Consider the following 24,802-nt stretch of genomic DNA (forward strand, 5'->3'; position numbering starts at 1 on the left):
GAATTGAAAGGCAAAGGAGAAAAGGGAAGATAAATCCATCTGAATGCAGAATTCCAAAGAATAACAAGCAGAGATAAGAAGGCCTTCCTCAGTGATCAATGTAAAGAAATAGAGGAAAACAATAGAATGGGAAGGACTAGAGATCTCTTCAAGAAAATTAGAGATACCAAGGGAACATTTCATGCACAGATGGGCTCAATAAACATAAGAAATGGTATGCACCTAAGAGAAGCAGAATCAATTAAGAGGCGGTGGCAAGAATACAAAGAAAAACTATACAAAAAAAAGACCTTCAAGACCCAGATAACCATGATGGTGTGATCACTCACCTTGAGCCAGACATCCTGGAAAACGAAATCAGGTGGGCCTTAGGAGCATCTATACGAACAAAGCTAGTGGAGGTGACGGAATTCCAGCTGAGCTATTTCAAGTCCTAAAAGATGATGCTGTTAAAGTACTGCATTCAATACACCAGCAAATTTGAAAAACTCAGCAGTGGCCATAGGACTGGAAAAGGTCAGTTTTCATTCCAATCCCTAAGAAAGGCAATGCCAAAGAATGCTCAAACTACCGCACAACTGCACTCATTTCATATGCCAGCAAAGTAATGCTTAAAATTCTCCAAGTTAGGCTTCAACAGTACACAAACTGAGAACTTCCAGATGTTCAAGCGGGTTTTAGAAAAGGCAGAGGAACCAGAGATCAAATTGCCAACATCCGCTGGATCATCAAAAAAGCAAGAGAATTCCAGAAGAGCATCTACTTCTGCTTTATTGACTATGCCAAAGCCTTTGATTCTGTGGATCACAACAAACTGAAAAATTCTGAAAGAGATGAGAATACCAGACAATCTTACCTGCCTCTTGTGAAACCTATATGCAGGTCAAGAAGCAGCATTTAGAAATGGACATGGAACAACAGATTGGCTCCAAATTGGCAAAGGAGTACATCAAGGAGATATTTTATCACCTTGCTCATTTAATTTATATGCAGAGCACATCATGGAAAATGCCAGGCTTGATGAAGCACAAGCTGGAATCAAGATTGCCAAGGAAAATATCAGTAACTTCAGATATGCAGATGACACCAACCTTATGGCACATAGCAAAGAGGAACTAAAGAGCCTCTTAATGAAGGTGATAGAGGAGAGTGAAAAATCTGGCTTAAAATCAGCATTCAAAAAACTAAGATCATGGCATCCAGTCCCATCACTTCATGGCAAATAAATGGGGAAACCATGGAAACAATGAGAGACTTTATTTTTGGAGGCTACAGAATCACTGCAGATGATGGCTGTAGCCATGAAATTAAAAGACGCTTGTTCCTTGGAAGAAAAGCTATGACAAACCTAGACAGCATATTAAAAAGCAGAGATGCTACTTTGCTGACAAAGGTCCATATAGTCAAAGCTATGGTTTTTCCAGTATTCATGTATGGATGTGAGAGTTGGACCATAAAAAAGGCTGAGTACCAAAGAATTGATGATTTTGAACTGTGGTACTGGAGAAGACTCTCGAGAGTCCCTTGAATGCAAGGAGATCAAACCAGTCAACCCTGAAGGAAATCAACCCTGAATATTCATTAGAAGGACTTATGCTGAAGCTGAAGCTCCAACACTGCCACCTGATGCAAAGAGTCAACTCATTAGGAAGACCTTTATGCTGGGAAAGATTGAAGGCAAGAGGAGAAGAGGACGACAGAGATTGTTGGATGGCATCACCAACTCAATGGACAGGAGTTTGAGCAAGCTCCAAGAGATGGTGAAGGACAAGGAAGCCTGGCATGCTGCAGTCCATGGGGTTACAAAGAGTAGGATATGACTGAGCAACTGAAAAACAAACAGCAACAACAACATGAAGAGCCATAATGGCAAAAATGAATAAAAATGAGAAAATATTTAAGCATGGCATAGAGCAGAAAACAATCTTATAAATCAATATCTAGATGTATCTAAACTCTCAAAAGCTATCAAGTGTGAGGACCTAAAATAGAAGAAAAAAGTTCTGTCAGTTTGAAATACTATTTATTAAGGTATAAGTTTTTAACATTATCAAGTCTTTCTAACTGACTCACTGCTTATCAAAATTAGATTTAACTTCTTATATTCCTAATCAAAACTTATTTTATATAATCAGTAAACCCTATGTGATTTATAAAATATTCTAAATTCTGGGAAGATCTTGGGTTTTAGAAAAGACATGCACTAGCTGGGTAAAGTTAACCTCACTATATTCCACATTTCCTATTTGTTAAATTAGGGTAACACCACCCTCACTTGGCTGTGATGGGAATTAAATTACATGTGTAAAGAAGCTGATATAGGAAGTAGCTTACAGTGCGAACACAACAGATAACTTTGGGAAATTTTGAGATTTTTATTTTCAGTTTTAGGTTAATTAATGTTATCAGAAATAAATTTGAATTTATGTTCTTATTAAGCCTTTTTAAAGCATACTGGTCTAGTACATCAGCATTCAAGGCAGCACCTTTTTTGGCATGTGAAGTCACATGTCAAAAAGACTGAATTAAGACATTAACACAGCAGTTGCACACAGCAGGGAACAGATTTCCCTGGTGGCTCAGACGGTAAAGAATCCACCTGCAATGCAAAAGACCTGGGTTTGAGCCCTGGATCGGGAAGATCCCCTGGAGGAGAGCATGGCAACCCGCTCCAGTATTCTTGCCTGGAGAACCCCCATGGGCAGAGGAGCCTGGCGGGCTATGGTTGCAAAGAGTCAGACACGACTGAGCGATTCACTGTGGGGTGTGTGTGTGCATATAACAGTGAAAGAGAATTCCAAGGGTAGGACTTAAGAACAGAAAGTAATTCAATTTAGAAATTTCATTCAATGACAGGGGAATTAATATATTTTGAAAATAAACTTAGAAAGGGTAAATGAACTAATACCACTTTTGGATTCCTACATACTTACAATGGGATAATATATGAGAAGGCACTGTAAGCTGTAACAAATCTAGTTATTCTTTGTATTCTGGCATTTTGAAAAACCTGTTACTATCAAACAGAAAATATAAAGTCATTATTTCACGTTCCCTTTCTACTCCAATTTAATGAACAATTAAAGTACCAAAATACAAAGGTCAAAAGCATTAAATAGGTGGAAAGTTAAGGGTTTTTTTTCTGAAGGAAGCAGGAATGGAAAGATTAATACTTTACCTTAAAGTTGAATTTTCCATTTACTTCCTTTTTATCATCACATTTAAGGAAAGGGGGAAAAAACAAAATTCTAGATATTTTAGAAAACTTGTAGTTAAGATTTTTCAAGCAAACCACATACTCTATTAGCTGATTTCTTCAACTATCAAATGCCACATCTAAAATACAACAGCATATACAGGGTTTACATACCCACATACATATATGATTAAAAGGGTAAGTATGAGGTTTCCAAGCCTTGTGGAAAATTATTTATCATTTAGAAAAACAAAATCATTCATGTTAAAAATAAAATTTTGATACATTTGGTTTATACTCAAAGGAAAGATCACTATTTTACAAACTATAATAGGTAAAACCCATACATTATATATTTCACATGTTTTTGGTGAAAATTAAACAATTCTAATAATTTTTCTAACTTTAAAAGTTTATATTGGACATATATATGTACACAAATATGTATGTATACTTAAATTTTAATTTTGTATAGAGACATTTAGGAAGTATCAAATGCTACCAATGATAAACTTACGAATCAACATGCAGAACCCTCTGGCCACTTCTTGAACATGCAGCTGCAATGATGGATTCAGGCAAACCTATAAAAACATACACCTATATCATTTAGGATGTAGGAAAAAAAAATATATATATATAAAGCATTAAAAAAATGTTCAATTCATACCACTGCTGTATAGAAGAGTTTAACAAAAGAGGCTCATTCTTGTATTCAAAATTATAAAGTTTATATTACACTTGAATGATGCTTCTTAAACATATACTAGTAATACAGAAAATTTTATCATGTGGAAGGAAGATTTTTTAAAACTCGAGTACTTAAATTCTTTTTATCTGCCAAATACCATAAATGAGCAACTGTCAAAACATTGTTCATATAAGCACTTTGTTTCAGAAACTATGTTCACATACTAGCTTATTGGATTCTCCAAAATGCAATGACAGAAAAGGATCTGCATATATATTTTAGAGATGAAGAAGAAACTGGGGTGCAAACTGGTTAACCTGCTGCCCAATGCTTAAAAATAAAGCTCTAGAGTTGAAATTTTAACATAAATCTAACTTCAAGTCACACTGTCTCTTAGGGGTAATGGTATATACTTTTCAGTTTAAGCAACAGGCTAACTAATTTTAAAAAAGGTCATTTACATGATACATTATTTCACTTCTTAATATAGTAGTTTGATAAGAACATTACTGTTTTGAAATTAAATTAAGCCATATCATAAAGTTTGTTATCATAAAGTGAAAGTTAAGTCACTCAGTCGTGTCTGACTCTTTGCGACCCCATGGACTGCAGCCTACCAGGCTCCTCCATCCACGGGATTTTCCAGGCAAGAATACTGGAGTGGGTGGCCATTTCCTTCTACAGAGGATCTTCCTGACCCAGGGATTGAACCTGGGTTTCCCGCACTGCAGGCAGACTCTTTACCATCAGAGCCACCAGGGAAGCCCCTTTGTTACCATAAAGGGAAATATACATTACTACTATTAATACAAATACCAAAAAATATTTACCAAAGATAATTTTATACTAAAAAAATCCAGATGTTCAGCTACGTCAGCTAGTTAACACTCTGTTATAAATTCAAGACTCTTCCATAACTTTTTATCATAAGAGCTACCATTTCAACAGAGGCTAAAATATTTTATATCAGTCAGATGAACAAAGCTAGATTAGTGTAATTCTACAGTGCTGCTACTGACTCTTTCACTACAATGAGATACCATGGTCCTCTTGGATTTTTACCTAGTAGAAAAGACACAGCATCCTCTGGCAAGGGTTTAAACAAAACCCTAACCATCAAAGATTCCATGAAAAGAGAATGCTTATCTTCTTTATGTAAAAAAGCAACAAGCATATGGAAGTAACTGATGTAGCCAATTTCTAGTTAAATATCACATTAAGCAAAAGCTCCATCTGCATTCATGGAAGAACTAGTTTTCCAGTGCTAGGCACTTTGTGGCTATAAAATGTTGGGTTCAAAAAAGAAGTTCTGACCAAATGTAGTAGGTATAGCCATTCAGTTCAGTTCAGTTCAGTTCAGTCACTCAGTCATGTCCAACTCTTTGCGACCCCATGAATTGCAACATGCCAGGTCTCCCTGTCCATCACCAACTCCCGGAGTTCACTCAGACTCACGTCCATCGAGTCAGTGATATCATCCAGCCATCTCATCCTCTCTCGTACCCTTCTCCTCCTGCCCCTAATCCCTCCCAGCATCAGTCTTTTCCAATGAGTCAACTCTTCCCATGAGGTGGTTAAAGTACTGGAGTTTCAGCTTTAGCATCATTCCTTCCAAAGAAATCCCAGGGTTGATCTTCACAATGGACTGGTTGGATCTCCTTGCAATCCAAGGGACTCTCAAGGGTCTTCTCTAACACCACAGTTCAAAACCGTCAATTCTTTGGTGCTCAGCCTTCTTCACAGTCCAACTCTCACATCCATACATGACTACTGGAAAAACCATAGCCTTGACTAGACAGACTTTATGGCAAAGTAATGTCTCTGCTTTTCAATATGCTATCTAGGTTGCTCATAACTTTTCTTCCAAGGAGTAAGTGTCCTTTAATTTCATGGCTGCAGTCACCATCTGCAGTGATTTTGGAGCCAAAAAAATAAAGTCTGACACTGTTTCTACTGTTTCCATCTATTTCCCATGAAGTGATGGGACCAGAAGCCATGATCTTCGTTTTCTGAATGTTGAGATTTAAGCCAACTTTTTTTACTCTCTTTCACTTTCATCAAGAGGCTTTTTAGTTCCTCTTCACTTTCTGCCATAAGGGTGGGGTCATCTGCATATCTGAGGTTATTGATATTTCTCCCGGCAATCTTGATTCCAGCTTGTGTTTCTTCCAGTCCAGTGTTTCTCACGATGTACCCTGCATAGAAGCTAAATAAGCAGGATGACAATATACAGCCTTGACACACTCCTTTTCCTATTTGGAACCAGTCTGGTGTTCCATGTCCAGTTCTAACTGTTGCTTCCTGACCTGCATACAGGTTTTTCAAGAGGCAGGTTAGATGGTCTGGGATTCCCATCTCTTTCAGAATTTTCCACGGTTTATTGTGATCCACATAGTCAAAGGCTTTGGCGTAGTCAATAAAGCAGAAATAGATGTTTTTCTGGAACTCTCTTGCTTTTTCCATGATCCAGTGGATGTTGGCAATTTGATCTCTGGTTCCTCTGCCTTTTCTAAAACCAGCTTGAACATCTGGAAGTTCACGGTTCACGTATTGCTGGAGCCTGGCTTGGAGAATTTTGAGCATTACTTTACTAGCGTGTGACATGAGTGCAATTGTGCGGTAGTTTGAGCATTCCTTGGCATTGCCTTTCTTTGGGATTGGAATGAAAGCTGACCTTTTCCAGTCCTGTGGCCACTGCTGAGTTTTCCAAATTTGCTGGCATATTGAGTGCAGCACTTTCACAGCATCATCTTCCAAGAATTGAAATAGCTCAACTGGAATTCCATCACCTCCACTAGCTTTGTTCGTAGTGATGCTTTCTAAGGCCCACTTGACTTCACATTCCAGGATGTCTGGCTCTAGATGAGTGATCACACCATGGTGATTATCTGGGTCATGAAGATCTTTTTTGTACAGTTCTTCTGTGTATTCTTGCCATCTCGTCTTAATATCTTCCGCTTCTGTTAGGTCCATACCATTTCTGTCCTTTATCGAACCCATCTTTGCATGAAATGTCCCCTTGGTATCTGTAATTTTCTTGAAGAGATCTCTAGTATTTCCCATTCTGTTCTTTTCCTCTATTTCTTTGCATTGATCACTGAAGAAGGCTTTCTTATCTCTTCTTGCTATTCTTTGATATAGCCATTAAATATCAACTATTGGAAATAAGCCATTATAAAGTTGAAACCTTAACTTAGGATATAATTCAAAGGGAAAAAAGTGAGAGTTTGTAGTGTAGAAGGAAATTGGAGGAAGAAATGAAAATTCTAAATAGCTAAGTACGCTTAGTTTTTCATGACAGTAAAAACTGTATTGTTCTAACATTTTATCTTAACTGTTTATATATAAACATGTATACATAAACTCTTTATACATAAAAAATAAGTTTTCTTTATAAAGAAATGCAGTCACTATGGTACTTTACAGGCTGCTAAATGATTTAGTGGGTTTCCCTGGTGGCTCAGATGAGAAAGAATCTGCCTGCAACACAGGAGACCTGGGTTCGATCCCTGGATCAGGAAGATCCCCTAGAAAAGGGAATGGCTACCCAGTCCAGTATTCCTGCCTGGAGAATTCCATGGACAGAGGAGCCTGGTGGGCTATAGTCCATGGGGTCTCAAAGAGTTGGACATGACTGAGCGACCAACACTGACTGACTAAGTGGCTTAGTTAAAAAGGACAACAGCATAGAGATATTCAGGAAGTAGAATTAGTATGTTTAAGTGTGTAATAAAGACAGCATTAATAATATACTACCAAATATCAGCACAGGGCTTTATGATTCACAATGTATTTTCATATATATCAGCTCATTTATTCTTCATTATAACCCTGGGAGGCAAGCAGTATTATCCATGTGAAAAAAATGGGATGAGAAATGTTAAATTACTTGCCAAAGATCAAGCAATTCAGTAATTTGGCATCACAAATTCAAATTACCATGATAAATTCACTCTCTCTAATTTGGACTTGAGTCTGAGAATGAGGATGTACGGGCAGGATGGTAACATAATGAAACGGGCATGGTCCCAGTCAGACAAAGCTAAGTTTGAATTTTAGTTTTGCTGCTTAACTAGCTCTGTGACCTCAGGCCTTTACTTCTTCATCCATCAATGGGAATACCACCATCTACCCTGGAGGATTGTTAATTGTTAGCAGCGGGTATTTGCTCTATGAAGAATGCCTACTTTTATTCTCTTCAGAGAGGTATTTTAGAAGCAGTACATTTTCACCTAAATACTACTCCATATACCCACTTTTACCAGATGCCAACTCCAATGGCAAACAGTAATAAAATTACTCTCCTCTATCTGGCTCAAATTAGCTGTTACCTTGGATAGGCAAATAGGCATGTGGTTATTTCCAACGCTGCAATCAACATTGTCAGAAGTCATGTCTCTACTGACAAAGTAAAGCCAAGAATGGATTTCAGTACTGAACATGATCTGAATCCAAATCACACAAAACCAAAATGACCATCATTTGTGTTTTCCCTTAATAGTCCCACTCAAGTTGGTGAAAGCAATAGACCATTCCAGTGTTAAATGGCAAGGGTCTATTATCCTCATGCTTAAAATGATTAAAACAACAAGCTAATAACACAGCTAAAGTTTTCCTGGTCAGGATTTCATACTTCTTCCCACTCATTCAATAAACACCAAGTCCCTTGAACAGAGGAGGCACACAGTAGATTTGTTTGAAGAAAGAAAAGAAAGAGATAAGGTAATGGGGAAAGGGAGGGACAGAACAGACTGTGATAGAGAGTGAGAAAAAAAAATAGATAAAGCTAATTTCTAGCCTAAAAAAGCTCAAAGTCTAAACAACAGGAATTTAAAAGGTTTAAAATAATAAAATGTAATTACAACTGTTAAAGGAACACGAAGGAAAGAAGCATTCCCTCTGTAAAGGGTAGTCACGGAAAGCTCTAAAGAGCAGGTGACACAAACCAGCTCGGTCTTTCATATCTATCATAACCCAACTGAAAACTGTGGAAGAAAGTGAAAGGGAATAGTCTTGGCAAAGGGTGAAGGAGGAGAATATCAAAAAGTAATGCCTCAAAGAGTAGCTGGAGCCAAACTGTGGCATCTGAACTTGAACCTGTAAGCAACATGGAGTCTAAGATTTTAGCCATAAGAACAAGATTAAATCAGCGTTTCAGAAAAATACATCTATTCACAGCATGAAGGATGAATTTGCATAAAACTGGAGCTTTAGCTTTCACATTTCTTAAATTCCTGTTTTGGAAAAGTTAACATAATTAAACTTTTTGGTCTTACAATTTAGCAAAATACATAACTGCTGGTTTTGTTTAAATTAATATTTATAAGCTCAACTTTAATAGCTTTTAAATCCTTGAATAATTTCAAAACAATGCTTTTTTTAAAACTTGGCACCATAAAAAGTGAACTACTTACTTCTGAATCATTACTCAAATTCACACATCTCTGTGAGGCATTTTTATATGGAATATACATATGCTTACAATGAATTATACAGCCTTTCCCACAAGGGAAAGCCAGACATGAGTTAGAAACAAATACCTTAGATCAGCTTCCCTGGTGGCTCAGCTGGTAAAGAATCGGCCTGCAATGCAGGAGATTTGGCTTCAATCCCTGGCTTGGGACGATCCCCTAGAGAAAGGAAAGGCTACCCTGGCCTGGAGAATTCCATGGACTGTATAGTCCATGGGATCGCAAACAGTCAGACAGGACTGAGCGACTTTAACATACACTTTAGATCAGGGTCAACTCACACAGCATTACACTGGAAACACACTGTAAAAACTGAGTACAAATATACAAGTACAATGTTTTCAACCATAATATGGGGCTAATATCTCATAGGGGTACAGGGAGGAATAGGGTAAAAATGATATAAAACACCTTACACGAGGTCTCTAAGCATGTTGCTTATATTCAATAAATGTCAGTTCCCTTCCCTTCTCGTACTATCCCTTCAATAACAAACCTGAAGTTATCTAGTTCGAGTTATTAGGTTGGTACAAAAGTAATTACAGTTTTGTATTCTTGCATTTTCTTGTTTGATACTGGAATACATTCTTAAATAAATGTGGCTATGTTATACATCATCTTAATACACATTTCTCCCTTTATGTTTTTTTTTTTTTTGCTAATGACATTACTTGCTGTATATTTTGTATTTATTTTACACTCCAGAAATGTTAGACAAAAAGCACATTTGAGTTATTTTTTTATTCAAGTTCAAAATGGGTAGTAAAGCAGCAGAGACAATTCGCAACATTAACAAGGCATTTGGCCCAGGAACTGCTAATGAATGTACAAGGGAGCGGTGGTTCAAGAAGTTTTGCAAAGGAAACAAGAGCCTTGAAGATGAGGAGCACAGGAGTCAGCCATGGGAAGCTGATGACAACCAAGAGCCATCACTGAAGCTGATCCTCTTACAACTACACAAGAAGTTGCCCAAGAAGTCAATGTCAACCATTCTATGGTCACATGGCATTCAAAGCAAACTGGAAAGGTGAAAAAGCTCAGTAAGTGGGTGCCTCATGAGTTGACCAAAAATCAAAATTATTCTGCACAACAACGATGAACCTTTTCTCAATCTGTTTGTGATGTAAAACAAAAAGTGGGTTTTATATGACAACCAGCAATGACCAGCTCAGTGGTTGGACCGAGAAGCTCCAAAGCACTTCCAAAAGCCAAACTTGCACCAAAAAAAGGTCATGGTCACTGTTCGGTGGTCTGCTGCCCATCTGATCAACTACAGCTTCCTGAATCCTGGCAAAACCATTACAGCTGAGAAGTATACTCAGTAAATCGATGAGATGCACCAAAAACTGCAATGCCTGTAGCCAGCATTGGTCAACAGAAAAGGCCCAATTCTTCTCCATGACATCACCCAACTGCATGCACCACAACCAATGCTTCACAAGTTGAGCAAAATGGGCTACAAAGTTTTGCCTCATCTGCCATATTCACCCAACCTCTCGCCAACCAACAACTACTTCCTCAAGCATCTTAACAACTTTTTGCAGCGAAAATGCTTCCACAACCGGCAGGAGACACAAAATGTTTTCCAAGAGTTTGTCAAATCCCTAAGCACAGATTTTTATGCTACGGGAATAAACAAACTTATTTCTTGTTGGCAAAAATGTGTTGACTGTAATGATTCCTATTTTGATTAATAAAGATGTGTTTGAGCCTAGTTACAATGATTTGAAATTTGCGGTCCAAAACTGCAATTACTTTTTGTACCAACCTAATATTTGATGGGGGAAGAAAACTATCATTTGCTTATTATTAAGTTATCCTTGAAGATCTAACAAACTTAAAATAGTTTTTTTTTTAATCCAATAACCTTTTCTATATGTATACTATAGGCCTTTCCTAGGTTTATACTATAGAAGTTCATCAAACACAGTATCATTTAAACATTTCACAACATTAAATATGATTATTAAATTCATTAGTGAGGCTGTTTCAAAGAAATAATCTGCCAAAGGATTATAGGAAAATTTATAAATCTGATGCAAGATCAACAACTTTTACCAGCAAGTTAATTCTGTCAAACACAGTTAAATATTAGGTATTACATTAGCATTTCATAACAGCTTGTAACAGGGGAAACTGAGGTTTCTTACATCACTTCTTTCTCAGCTGAGGTTCTGTTATAAAGTTGGCAACTAGAAAAAATATATTAGAAACTCTAGAATGTTCTGTGATCCTATCACAAATATGTATAGTCCCAACTTTCTACAATTTTCTGAAATACATCTAGATAAAATAGAAATGTTTCACTATCAAACAGGGCTAAGCTAAAATCAGCATCAAAAAGGTATGAAATTAGTATTTTCAAGAATCTTACCTAAAATATTTTATAGGAATGCAACTATTATTCATTCATTTTTCAAAAACCCTTTAATGCAAATCCTTAATGTTGAACTTCATCCCTTACAACTATAATATTTAGGTTAGTTCCCTATGATCTTTCTTAAAACTGTATTATACCTGGAATTGATTTTTCCTAACACTATACTTACATAAGATAAACAGTAAGTACTTACACCACTCCCAGCATATCAAACAATAAATAATAGATTCCCCTGACAGGACTTTGATGACCTGGCAAAACCTGAGTGCTTTCAGCCCAAATCATATGAAACTATAAAACACTATTTATTTTCTAGAACATTTCAAAATGGATTCTTACTTTCTACCTTGGAAGTCACTTCATGTGTTATTTATACCTAGTGAAGACCAGAATGGAAAGAAAATTACACAGAACTAGAAAATTTACTGTGACTGTTTTTTTATAAAGAATAACTTTTTTTTTTTTTTTAAGGAATGAAACAGAATTACTGGCAAGGAAAAACTCATAAGTACAAGAAGCTTTTAGAGAGCCACATCCTTTACTATCAAACAACCCTATGTACAGACCTTCCATACCACAGTAAACAAAGCATAAACAACATTAAATACAAAACTGACTAGACTGAGCAAGGCAAACATAAAACTATCCACTTAACTCATGTCATAGCCATTCAAAAAAAAAAGTGACATTACAAAATTAGACAGAAATTAAATTTCAAATCAGGTTCAAGTAGTTTTGTTCATCCCTATTAAATTCTAAATTAAAAGGTTTATATATTTTAGTGTTTACCTTAAAAAGAAAAAAACCTGCCAGTGAAGCAGTGTAGGGGAATTCTAAGAAGTACAGATTCAAATGCTGTTTTTAAATTGACAATTATTATAATTCACTTTGACCCACACAAACAACCAAAAATATTAATGAATGTACTAACTTAGTATCTATGGATTTCTTCTTCATGGGAGAAAATGCTGTTATTAATAAATATCCAATTATTAGAACTTTAGATAAATATACTATCCATTGAAATATTAACACACAAAATTTAGTTTTTCTTTAAAAATTTAATACAGTATGAACTTTTCAATTCAGTTCAGTTGCTAAGTTGGTTCCAACTCTTGGTGATGCCATGGACTGCAGCATACTAGACTTCCTTGTCCATCAATTCCTGGAGCTTCCTCAAACTCATGTCCATTGAGTTGGTGATGCCATCCAACCATCTCATCCTCTGTCATCCCCTTCTCCTCCTGCATTCAATCTTTCCCAGCATCAGGGTCTTTTCTAATAAGTCAGTTCTTCACATCAGGTGGCCAAAGTACTGGAGCTTCAGCTTCAGCATCTGTCCTTCTAATGAATATTCAGGGTTGATTTCCTTTAGGATTGACAGGTTTGATATCATTGCTGTCCAAGAGAGTCTGGAGAGTCTTCTCCAACACCAAAGTTCAAAAGCATCAATTCTTCAGCACTCAGCTTTGTTTTGGGTCCAACACTCACATCCATACATGACTACTGGAAAAACCATAACTTTGACTCTATGGAACTATGCAGGCAAAGTATTGTCTCTGCTTCTTAATATGCTGTCTAGGTGGTCATAGCTTTTCTTCCAGGAGCATCTTTTAATTTCATGGCTGCAATCACCATTTGCAGTGATTTTAGGGCCCAAGAAAATAAAGTATGTCACTGTTTCCATTGTTTCCCCACCTATATGCCATGAAGTGATGGGACTGGATGCCATAATCTTAGTTCTTTGAATGCTGAATTTTAACCCAACTTTTTCACCCTCCTCTTTCACTTTCATCAGGAGCTCTTTAGTTCCTCTTTGCTTTCTCCCATCAGAGTGGTTTCATCTGTATATCTCAGGTTATTGATATATCTCCCAGCAATCTTGATTCCAGCTTGTGCTTCATGCAGTCTGGCATTCTGCAAGATGTACTCTGCATATAAGTTAAACAAGCAAGGTGACAACATAGAGCCTTACAGTACTCTTTTCCCAATTTTGAACTAATCAACTGTTCCATGTCCAGTTCTAACTGTTGCTTCTTGACTGGCATACAGATTTCTCAGGAGGCAGGTCAGGTGGTCTGGTATCCCCATCTTTTGAAGAATTTTCCAGTTTGTTATGATGCACACAGTCAAAGGCTTTAGCGTAGACAATGAAGAAGTAGATGTTTTTCTGGAATTCTCTTGCTTTTTCGATTATCCAACGGATGCTGACAATTTGATCTCTGGTTCCTCTGCCTTTTCTAAATCCAGCTTGAACATCTGGTAGTTCTCGGTTCACCTACTATTGAAGCCTAGCCTCGAGAATTTTCACATTTCTTTACTAGTGTGTGAGGTAAGTTCAAACTACCGCAATTGTGTGGTAGTTTGTGTTCAAACTTTGGCATTGCCTTTCTTTGGGATTGGAATGAAAACTGACCTTTTCTAGCCCACTGCTGAGTTTTCCAATTTTGCTGGTATACTGACTGCAGCGCTTTAACAGCATCGTCTTTCAGGATTTGAAATCGCTCAGTTGGAATTCCATCACCTCCACTAGCTTTGTTCATGTGAATTTTTAGGAATGTCTAATAAGAGCACTGTGAAGTGAAATTCGCTCAGTCGTGTCCAACTCTTTGTGACCCCATGAACTCCAGGTCACAATACTGGAGTAGGCAGCCTTTCCCTTCTCCAGGGCATCTTCCCAACCCAGGGATCAAACCCAGGTCTCCTGCATTACAGGTGGAGTCTTTACCAGCTGACCCACAAGGAGGAAAATGGGACAACAGAGGATGAGATGGCTGGATGGCATCATCAACTCAATGGACGTAAGTTTAACCAACCTCTGGGAGTTGTTGATGGACAGGGAAGCCTGGCCTGCTATAGTCCATGGGGTCACAAAGAATCAGACACGACTGAGCAACTGAACTGACTGAATAACAGCACTGTTTCAATATTAGGAAAACTGGCTTCTTGTTTTCAGGCTTATAGTAAATAGCTGAAAAGTCACTTAGCCTCTCTGGAATTTAGCTTCCTTATAAATATCCTTATAGATAAAATGAAGAACTGGAAGTAAGTGATCTGTAAGGTTTGTTGCAAGTTCTCAAAGGTGAATGTTAATGACAGATCAACAACTTGGCCTCTGTTCTTATGCAAATGGCTTGAACTTAAAAACAGGATTCAGGGAAGATGGCATTAGGAGCAAAGTTTCTGAATCTCCCCCTAAGACCCCCATAAAAATAGACAGTACAACCAGGATACCAAAACCAAACACCCAGGGACAAGATCTACAACAAAGATAGGTGACAAAATATTGTGATGAACTCCAAAATACAAGTGGGTCATTAGGAAACTTCAACAGCTATAAGATCCGCCTGGTATGAGAAACTATACAAGGAAAATGACCGGAAGACAAAGAAATCTGTGACATAATTGATGGCCAGAAAACCCCCAAATCAGGTACTCACTGGAAGCTTGGGAAGTCATTCTGAGAATAACAGCAGCAAGTGGGAGGGGACATTACAGACTCTAAGCTGTGGATGAGTGCAAAGGAACCCCTGGGAATGCTAGAGAGGTGAGAAAGTGGGGATGGAGTTGTGCCCTATGAACTCAGGAAAATGAAAAACTTCTAGATAAATTCCTGCATGGAGGAGTAACTATTGGGAGTGAATGAGTGAGTGCTCAGTCATGTCCAACTCTTTGCAACCCCACAGACTGTAGCCCACCAGGCTCCTATCTCCGTGGAATTTTCCAGGCAAGAATATTGGAGTGGGCTACCATTTCCTTCTCCAGGTGATCTTCCAAACCCAGGGATTGAATCTGCATCCCTTGCATTGGCAGGTGAATTATTTGCCACTAGGCCACCTGGGAAGACCAGTCCAAAGGAACTGTAGTTATTTTTAAAAAGATGAGCCCTTATCCTTTAGATACATATTGAAGTATTTACAGATGGAACAATATGACATATAGGATTTTCATTAAAATAATCCATGATTGGATGCTGAAATGAGAAGGTGGATGGTACCAAATGAAAGAGATAGGCCATAAATTAATAACAGTTGAAACTGGGAAACTGGTACATGAGGAGTTTTATTATTCTATTTTTTTAAGTTTGAAACTGGCCATAATAAAACATTTAAAAAATAAAATTTAATACCAAATTTAGTGAGATAATGAAAGGCTGGGTCTATGAAATAAAATAATCCCTTGGAAAATAGACATTTAGTATTTTGTTCTTTAAACTGAGAAAACTGTATCAACTCAAATCTCTTAATGAAAGTTTTACTAAGTAATGTAATATTTGACAAAGACCTATTTCATATCAGGAAATAAAATAAGCAGACTCAACTACAATTAATTTTCACTTGATTTTGTTAATGCTAGTGTTTGTGTTTTATCAATTTAAATTTTATAAATTTAAATGACTAAAACCATCTTTCACAACAAAGGATATCCCAACTGAGCTCTCTTCAAATTTAATAGCAATATTTAACTTGCGATAAGGAAAATAAAGTCTCTTGTTCAGAACATATTTTACTTAGGTGTCACGGAAGAAAAATGACCTTTAGTATATTACTTATAGAGCTATGAGACTAAAATAGATGATAAGAGAGATTGTGCTTATTCCAAGAATGTTACAAAATCATGCAACAGATAACCTTTCTTCCTTATATGAATCCTTTCATGAAATCCATTTTTTAAAAAGTAGAGAGAAAAACCTTATGATCCTTGTGAACTAAATCTTGAAAGAGTCTATGAATTTGTTACTATATATCATTCCTTGAGGTAAACCACTTTAAATTAAGTTTTACATGTAGTCTTATTATGTATTTAAGAAAAAATTGGCTACATTTCATTGAGAAAACATTGAGGATAATATTTTATACTATTTATTAAAAAGCTGAACAGTGATTACACTGAGTTTACTAAAACATAAAATTTTATCTAATGAAAATAACAATTTTATTGCATTAAGAATTTCTAAAACACTGTAATGAGAGAGATAAACCAAAATCAATGTAAATGGTTTGTGAGTCATTTGTCAATGATCTTGCACTTGAAAATACACATTGAAAATATCTAAAAATCAGCATGACTTTTCTTTTTCATTTCTCTCTTACACTGCAAATATGACACAATGCTAAGGAAAATATTTTACTCACCCATAACCCAACCCTTAATAATTTTTTTTTTCATTTTTCCTTTACTTACTATTCTTTGTCCACAGGTATACATTAAGCAATAAAGGATGGAAAAACAGACAACAGGGCTGTACCCAAAGTCACATATCCAGTAAATGGCAAAGTTAATATTGAAACCTATCTAGTCTGGGCCCAGAGTCTGTGCTCTTAAGTACTATCCTGCTTCAGGACATCTAAATCTCTTTGTCCATCTCCATTAAGTAATCTTACAATTAATTCAGTTTCCCAAATGACTTGAATCTTGGAAATAGGTACTTATTGGTAGATACCAATAATGCTATAAAGGGCTTCCCAGGTGGCGCTAGTGGTAAAGAACCAACCTGAAAATGCAGGAGACAATAAAATGGCAGGTTCAATCCCTGGGTCGGGAAGATCCCTTGGAGAAGGTCATGACAACTCACTCCAGTATTCTTGCCTGGAGAATCCCATGGACAGAGAAGCCTGGTGAGCTATGGTCCCTGTGTTTGCAGAGTCATACGCAACTGAAGCAACTTAGCACAGCACAATAATGCTATAAAGGTATGTTCCTTTTTGTAAATTAAGAAATTGGCATTCAGTGGTAGCTATTAAATGTAGAAGAAATCAAAGACCTAAACAAAAACATCATTTTCTAAGTTCTAATGAAAATATTTATTCATATAAGGACTACCAATCAATTTTAAAACAATGCTGTGAATAGCTGGTATCAGACAATGTTTTTCGCATAGTGTCAGAAGCAACATACAGATTATTTTCAATACGCAAGGAAAAAATACATCCATACAATGGAGGCATCATATTGTCATCATCCCAATCCTGGGTCAATCTTAGCAACACTCACAGTGGATCAACCAGATATTTTGTGTCTTCTGGTATAATTCAACATATCTGTATCACCAAAGAGGTTCTAGCCAAAAATGTTAACCTTGAACCCACCAAGCCTTTATATATATATTTCAGTTTATAGCAAAGACAGTCTAGAGGAACAAGGTAAATGATACTATGAGCAAGAAAGCAGCTAAATCTAAAAGGGAAGGATCACAGCCCTAGTCTCTCTTTGATATCTCAATCATCTCAGCCTGGTGGTTAGGCCGACTGTCACCCTCCTTGCCTGAATAAAGGTAACCTACTTCCCTTGAGGTAGTCTCTCCATCTTTTCTGCCTCAGCCCGAACTATACCTTACAAAAGTTAAATACAGCCTGCGTGTTAGATAAGATAAAACTACTGGAATGAAAAGAAAGGTGAGAATTATGTACTGAAAAGTTGCAGAAAAACATGTACTTAATGATCTTATTGTGTCATGAATGTGTGAGTGCGTTTACGACATCATATATTTCCTAAGGGAGACAGGGGCTTGAAAAGCTGAAAACTGAAGGGCAAATAAATACAATCATCTTGGTGAATATGCATGACCTACTGAAGTTGAAGATTTGCAATCCTAGACTACTACAAAATACTAATACCTGTGGGTAGGGGAGGGGGTCACCGCTAAATGCATCTGTACAGATGAATCTCACAAGCATAATATTTATCAAGGAAAGCATGTCACGGAAAGAATATACAGAATTTTTGACAAGTGTCAAAAAGAGAAAAAACTAACAACATATGGTTTGGGGATATACACATGTAATAAAAAAAACTTCAAAAAGAAAAACAAGAGAACAATTAAAGCAGTGTGTCATAACGGTTATGGCCTGGGAAAGAAGGGAAGATGGACAGTGATACATATACATACAGGGAGCTGCCAAGGTTTGGGTAATGTTCTTTTTCTTCAGCTGGGTCATACATACATATCACTCACTTTGCTATTGTTCACTGAAAGAAAGAAATTATATATATATATATATATATATATATATATATATATATACACACACATACACACACACATATTTCATTTGTATGTATGATATCTTGTAATAAAAAATATCCTGAGAAATACTGTAAAACTGCCTACTCCACCCATCCGGCAGATTCCTTTGAGACACTGGGGCTCTCCAATATAGAACATTAGATTATTTACAAATTTTACTATGATAAGCAGCTTTAAAATAGATGCTGTCACCCTTGTAGCTTTTTACCTTTATTAAGCGATGTTCTCACAATAAATTCTCAGATCTGGAGTTACTGAGTCTAATAGAATAAACATATGTACAATTCTTAGGACAAATCGATGTATTACTTTGCTACAGTGTTGTCTCAATTTATAATATCATCAGCATTTCAACTGAATACAACTTTATCAACAATTAGTTGATGTTAATGTTCTTAAAACATTAAATTTGTAAAAACTTTTTGTGTTTTTAATGTTTTTAACTATTAGGTTATTTACACTTGACTACTGATCAGGAAAAATATTTTGCCCACAGTTTGTCAACTGTAACTCCTCTTGTCTGTTTACATTCTCTACCCATCTTACCTGTAGAGATCTCAATGTTTTTCATACAAATTTGAAGGTATTATTTGTATGTAATTAGTCCTTTGTTCTGGAGAAGGCACTGGCAACCCACTCCAGTGCTCTTGCCTGGAAAATCCCATGGATGGAGGGGCCTGGTAGGCTGCAATCCATGGGGTCACTAAGAGTCAGACAGGACTGAGCAACTTCACTTTCACGCACTGGAGAAGGAAATGCCTTCTTGCCTGGAGAGTCCTAGGGACAGGGGAGGCTGGTGAGCTGCCGTCTATGGGGTCGCACAGAGTCAGACATGACTGAAGCAACGCAGCAGCAGCAGCAGTCCTTTGTTATGAATTACAAATATTCCTACTATGTTTTCCTTTTTCTTTTAGTTTGCTATTTTTCAGAGAAGATGCTATAATTTTTTATATATTCTAACATTTCCTTGTGTTTCTTAAGATTTCAAAGAGGAAGAGTTATCATTTCTCTACAGATCAGATGACCCATCTATTCCCACTTAATAGTTCCACTATACTCAAAGAGACACTCAGATTACTGGCAGAAAGTTCAAAAATTATTCTTACCATTAAAAAATAAAGACAGTATTTCAATTAGTGGAGTAAAAATAGATCAATCATGTTAGAATAACAAGTTAATGATTTAGGAGGAAAAATCCTCATGTTCTAAAATAAAGTAAATCTCAGGTGTATTAAAATTTAAATGTAAGATATAAAATATTAAAAAGAAACAGAGTCAATATTTACTTAATCTTTGAAGGGAAGGCTTTCTATGCATACCTCCAAAGGCAGGAATCATAAAAGAAAAAAAAAAGATAGATACATAAAAATTAACAAGTTTCACACATGAAAAACTGCCATGAAAATAGAAGGCAAATTTATAAAATACATAACAAAGAATTAGTTTTTAATATATGAAGATTTATTACATATTGAAAAGGCAAAAAATCACACAATAGGAACATGGATAAAGGAAATGAATAAAAGAAACAAAACTGACCAATATACCTATTAAATAATCTCACTTATAATCTGAAAATGTAAATTCAGACAAGGAAACATTTTCTGGCTATGATGTTGACATTCATAGAAAATATTGAAAGACTATGGGAAAGTAAGCGTTCTCATATTCTGCTAGTGATACTAGATTAGCAAACTTTCCTTAAGATAATTAATCAATGCAAATTAAAATCTTTACATGACCACCCTCTAAAATTCAATTTAACATGTACAGTTCTAGGTATTTATCATAAGGAAATGACTAAATACATACAAAAGGTTTAAGTACAGCATGTTCATCATAGCATCACTTCATGAAAGTGAAAAACTGAAAACTACAAATGCCAAAAAGAAGTTGTTAAGTTAAATAAATGACAGGATATCTATAGAAGTACTAGTGTATTAACTAATCATCTACTAGAAATGGCATTTAATAAGCTTTTGGAAGTGACATCTTTTTGGGGTGTTAGTTCTAAAAGGTCTTGTAGTTCTTCATAGAACCGTTCAACTTCAGCTTCTTCAGCGTTACTGGTTGGGGCATAGACTTGGATTTCCGTGATACTGAATGGTTTGCCATGGAAACGAAAAGAGATCATTCTTTCATTTATGAGATTGCATCCAAGTACTGCATTTCACAATCTTTTGTTGACCATGATGGCTACTCGATTTCTTCTAAAGGATTCCTGCCTGCAGTAGTAGATATAATGGTCATCTGAGTTAAATTCACCCATTCCTGTCCATTTTCGTTCACTAATTCCTAGAATATTGACATTCACTCTTGCCATCTCTTGTTTGACCACCTCTACTTGCCTTGATTCTTGGACCTAACATTCCAGATTCTAATGCAATACTGCTCTTTACAGCATTGGCCCTTGCTTCTACCACCAGTCACATCCACAGCTGGGTATTGTTTCTGCTTTGGATCCATCCCTTCATTCTTTCTGGAGTTCTTTCTCCACTGATCTCCAGGAGCATGTTGGGCACCTATTGACCTGGGAACTTTCTCTTTCAGTATCCTATCACTTTGGCTTTTCATACTGTTCATGGGGTTCTCAAGTCAAGAATACTGAAGTGGTGTGCCATTCCCTTCTCCAGTGGACAACATTCCGTCAGCACCCAAAAAAGCTGTCCTTTTCATTATAGGGGACTGGAATGCAAAAGCAGGAAGTCAAGAAACACCTGGAGTAACAAGCAAATTAGTCCTTGGAATGGGGAATAAAGCAGGGCAAAGGCTAACAGGATTTTGCCAAGACAATGCACTGGTCATAACAAACACCCTCTTCCAACAACACAAGAGAAGACTCTACACATGGACATCACCAGATGGTCAACACTGAAATCAGACTGATTATATTCTTTGCAGCCAAAGATGGAGAAGCTCTATACAGGCAGCAAAAACAAGACCGGGAGCTGACTGGCTCAAATCATGAGCTCCTTATTGCCAAATCCAGACTTAAATTGAAGAAAGTAGGGAAAACCACTAGACCATTCAGGTATGATCTAAATAAAATCCTTTATGATTATACAGTGGAAGTGAGAAATAGATTTAAAGGACTATATCTGATAGATAGAGTGCCTGCTGATGAACTATGGACGGAGGTTCGTGACAAAGTACAAGAGACAGGGATCAAGACCATCCCCATGGAAAAGCAATGAAGCAAAATGGCTGTCTGGGAAGGCCTTACAAATAGCTGTGAGAAGAAGACAAGTGAAAAGCAAAAGAGAAAAGGTAAGATATAAGCATCTAAATGCAGAGTTCCAAAGAACAGCAAGAAGAGATTAAAAAAAGACTTCCTCAGCGATCAATGCAAAGAAATAGAGGCAAAAAACAGAATGGGAAAGACTAGAGATGTCTTCAAGAAAATCAGAGATACCAAGGGAACATTTTATGCAAAGATGGGCTTGAAAAAGGACAGAAATGGTATGGACATAACAGAAGCAGAAGATATTAAGAAGAGGTGGCAAGAATACACGGAAGAACTGTACAAAAGAGATCTTCACGACCAAGATAATCACGATGGTCTGATCACTCACGTAGAGCCAGACATCCTGGAATGTGAAGTCAAGTGGGCCTTAGAAAGCATCACTACGAACAAAGCTGGTGGAGATGATGGAATTCCAGTGGAACTATTTCAAATCCTGAAAGATGATACTGTGAAAGTGCTGTACTCAACATGCCAGCAATTTGGGAAAACTCAGCAGTGACCACAGGACTGGAAAAGGTCAGTTTTCATTCCAATCCCAAAGAAAGGCAATGCGAAAGAATGCTTAAACTACCGCACAATAGCACTCATCTCAAACACTAGTGAAGTAATGCTTAAAATTCTCCAAGCCAGGCTCCAGCAATACATGAACCGTGAATTTCCTGATTTTCAAGCTGGTTTTAGAAAAGGTAGAGGAACCAGAAATCAAATTGCCAACATCCGCTGGATCATCGAAAAAGCAAGAGAGTTCCAGAAAAACATCTATTTCTGCTTCATTGGCTATGCCAAAGCCTTTGACTGTGTGGATAACAAGAAACTGTGGAAAATTCTGAAAGAGATGGCAATACCAGACAATCTGACCTGCCTCTTGAGTAACCTATATGCAGGTCAGGAAGCAACAGTTAGAACTGGACATGGAACAACAGACTGGTTCCAAATAGGAAAAGGAGTATGTCAAGGCTGTAAATTGTCACCCTGCTTGTTTAACTTATACGCAGAATACAACAAGAGAAACGCTGGGCTGGAAGAAGCACAAGCTGGAATCAAGATTGCCGGGAGAAATATCAATAACCTCAGAAATGCAGACGACACCACCCATATGGCAGAAAGTGAAGAGCAACTAAAAAGCTTCTTGATGAAAGTGAAAGAGGAGAGTGAAAAAGTTGGCTTAAAGTTCAACATTCAGAAAACTAAGATCATGGCTTCTGGTCCCATCACTTCATGGCAAATAGACAGGGAAACAGTGGAAACACTGTCAGACTTTATTTTTCTCGGCTGCAAAATCACTGCAGATGGTGATTGCAGCCATGAAATTAAAAGACTCTTCCTCCTTGAAAGGAAAGTTATGACCAACCTAGACAGCATATTCAAAAGTAGAGATATTATTTTGCCAACAAAGGTCTGTCTAGTCAAAGTTATGGTTTTTCCAGTGGTCATGTATGGATGTGAGAGTTGGATTGTGAAGAAAGCTGAGCACTGAAAAATTGATGCTTTTGAACTGTGGTGTTGGAGAAGACTCTTGAGAGTCCCTTGACTGCAAGGAGATCCAAACAGTCCATTCTAAAGGAGGTAAGTCCTGGGTGTTCTTTGGAAGGAACGATTCTAAAGCTGAAACTCCAGTACTTTGGCCACCTCATGCGAAGAGTTCACTCATTAGAAAAGACTATGATGCTGGGAGGGATTGGGGGCAGGAGGAAAAGGGGATGACAGATGATGAGATGGCTGGATGGCATCACTAACTCGATGGACATGAGTTTGAGTGAACTCCGGGAGTTGGTGATAGACAGGGAGGCCTGGCGTGCTGGGATTCATGGGGTCACAAAGAGTCAGACATGACTTAGCGCCTGAACTGAACTGAACTGGAAGTGACATAATCATAGAAATGAAGAACAGATAAAAGGTTGCCAGGATTTAGAGTGGAGAAGGCAACTGCACCCCCACTCCAGTACTCTTTCCTGGAAAATCCCATGGATGGAGGAGCCTGGTGGGATGCAGTCCCTGGGGTCGCTAAGAGTCGGACACGACTGAGTGACTTCACTTTCACTTTTCACATTCATGCACTGGAGAAGGAAATGGCAACCCACTCCTGTGTTCTTGCCTGGAGAATCCCAGGGACGGGGGAGCCTGATGGGGTGCGTCTATGGGGTCGCACAGAGTCGGACACGACTGAAGCAAATTAGCAGCAGCAGCAGCAGGATTTAGAGATGTAGGAAGGAGGGAAGTGTTCATGGCTATAAAAAGATATCATGAAAGACTATTATGAAACTGTTTTGTATCTGGATTTGACAACAATCTACACGTGTGATAAAACTACACGGAACTGAATTCAGACACAAGTATATGTACGACTGGTAACATCTGAATAAGGTCTTTCAGTTCAGTTAAGTCACTCAGTCGTGTCCGACTCTTTGCGACCCCATGAATCACAGCACGCCAGGCCTCCTTGTCCATCACCATCTCCCGGAGTTCACTCAAACTCATGTCCCTCGAGTCAGTGATGCCATCCAGCCACCTCATCCTCTGTCGTCCCCTTCTCCTCCTGCCCCCAATCCCTCCCAGCATCAGGGTCTTTTCCAATGAGTCAACTCTTCACATGAGGTGGCCAAAGTATTGGAGTTTCAGCTTTAGCATCAGTCATTCCAATAAACACCCAGGACTGATCTCATTGAGGATGGACTGGTTGGATCTCCTTGCAGTTCAAGGGACTCTCAAGAGTCTTCTCCAACACCACAGTTCAAAAGCCTCAATTCTTCTCTGCTCAGCTTTCTTCACAATCCAACTCTCACATCCATACAT

At 37.5% G+C, this 24,802-nt stretch overlaps 1 protein-coding gene across 1 annotated transcript in view; it reads right to left on the reverse strand.

The window, feature by feature from the left end:
- CHM (CHM Rab escort protein) overlaps positions 1-24,802 on the reverse strand; it is a 245,947-nt gene that overhangs the window by 209,659 nt on the left and 11,486 nt on the right. Inside the window, exon 2 of the mRNA XM_070290384.1 lies at positions 3,714-3,780. Coding sequence (XP_070146485.1) covers positions 3,714-3,780 — 67 coding nt within the window. The remainder of the gene's footprint in view (positions 1-3,713; positions 3,781-24,802) is intronic.

The sequence above is a fragment of the Ovis canadensis genome, chromosome X (genome assembly GCF_042477335.2).
Source record: "Ovis canadensis isolate MfBH-ARS-UI-01 breed Bighorn chromosome X, ARS-UI_OviCan_v2, whole genome shotgun sequence".
In the NCBI taxonomy this organism is placed as follows: Eukaryota; Metazoa; Chordata; class Mammalia; order Artiodactyla; family Bovidae; genus Ovis; species Ovis canadensis.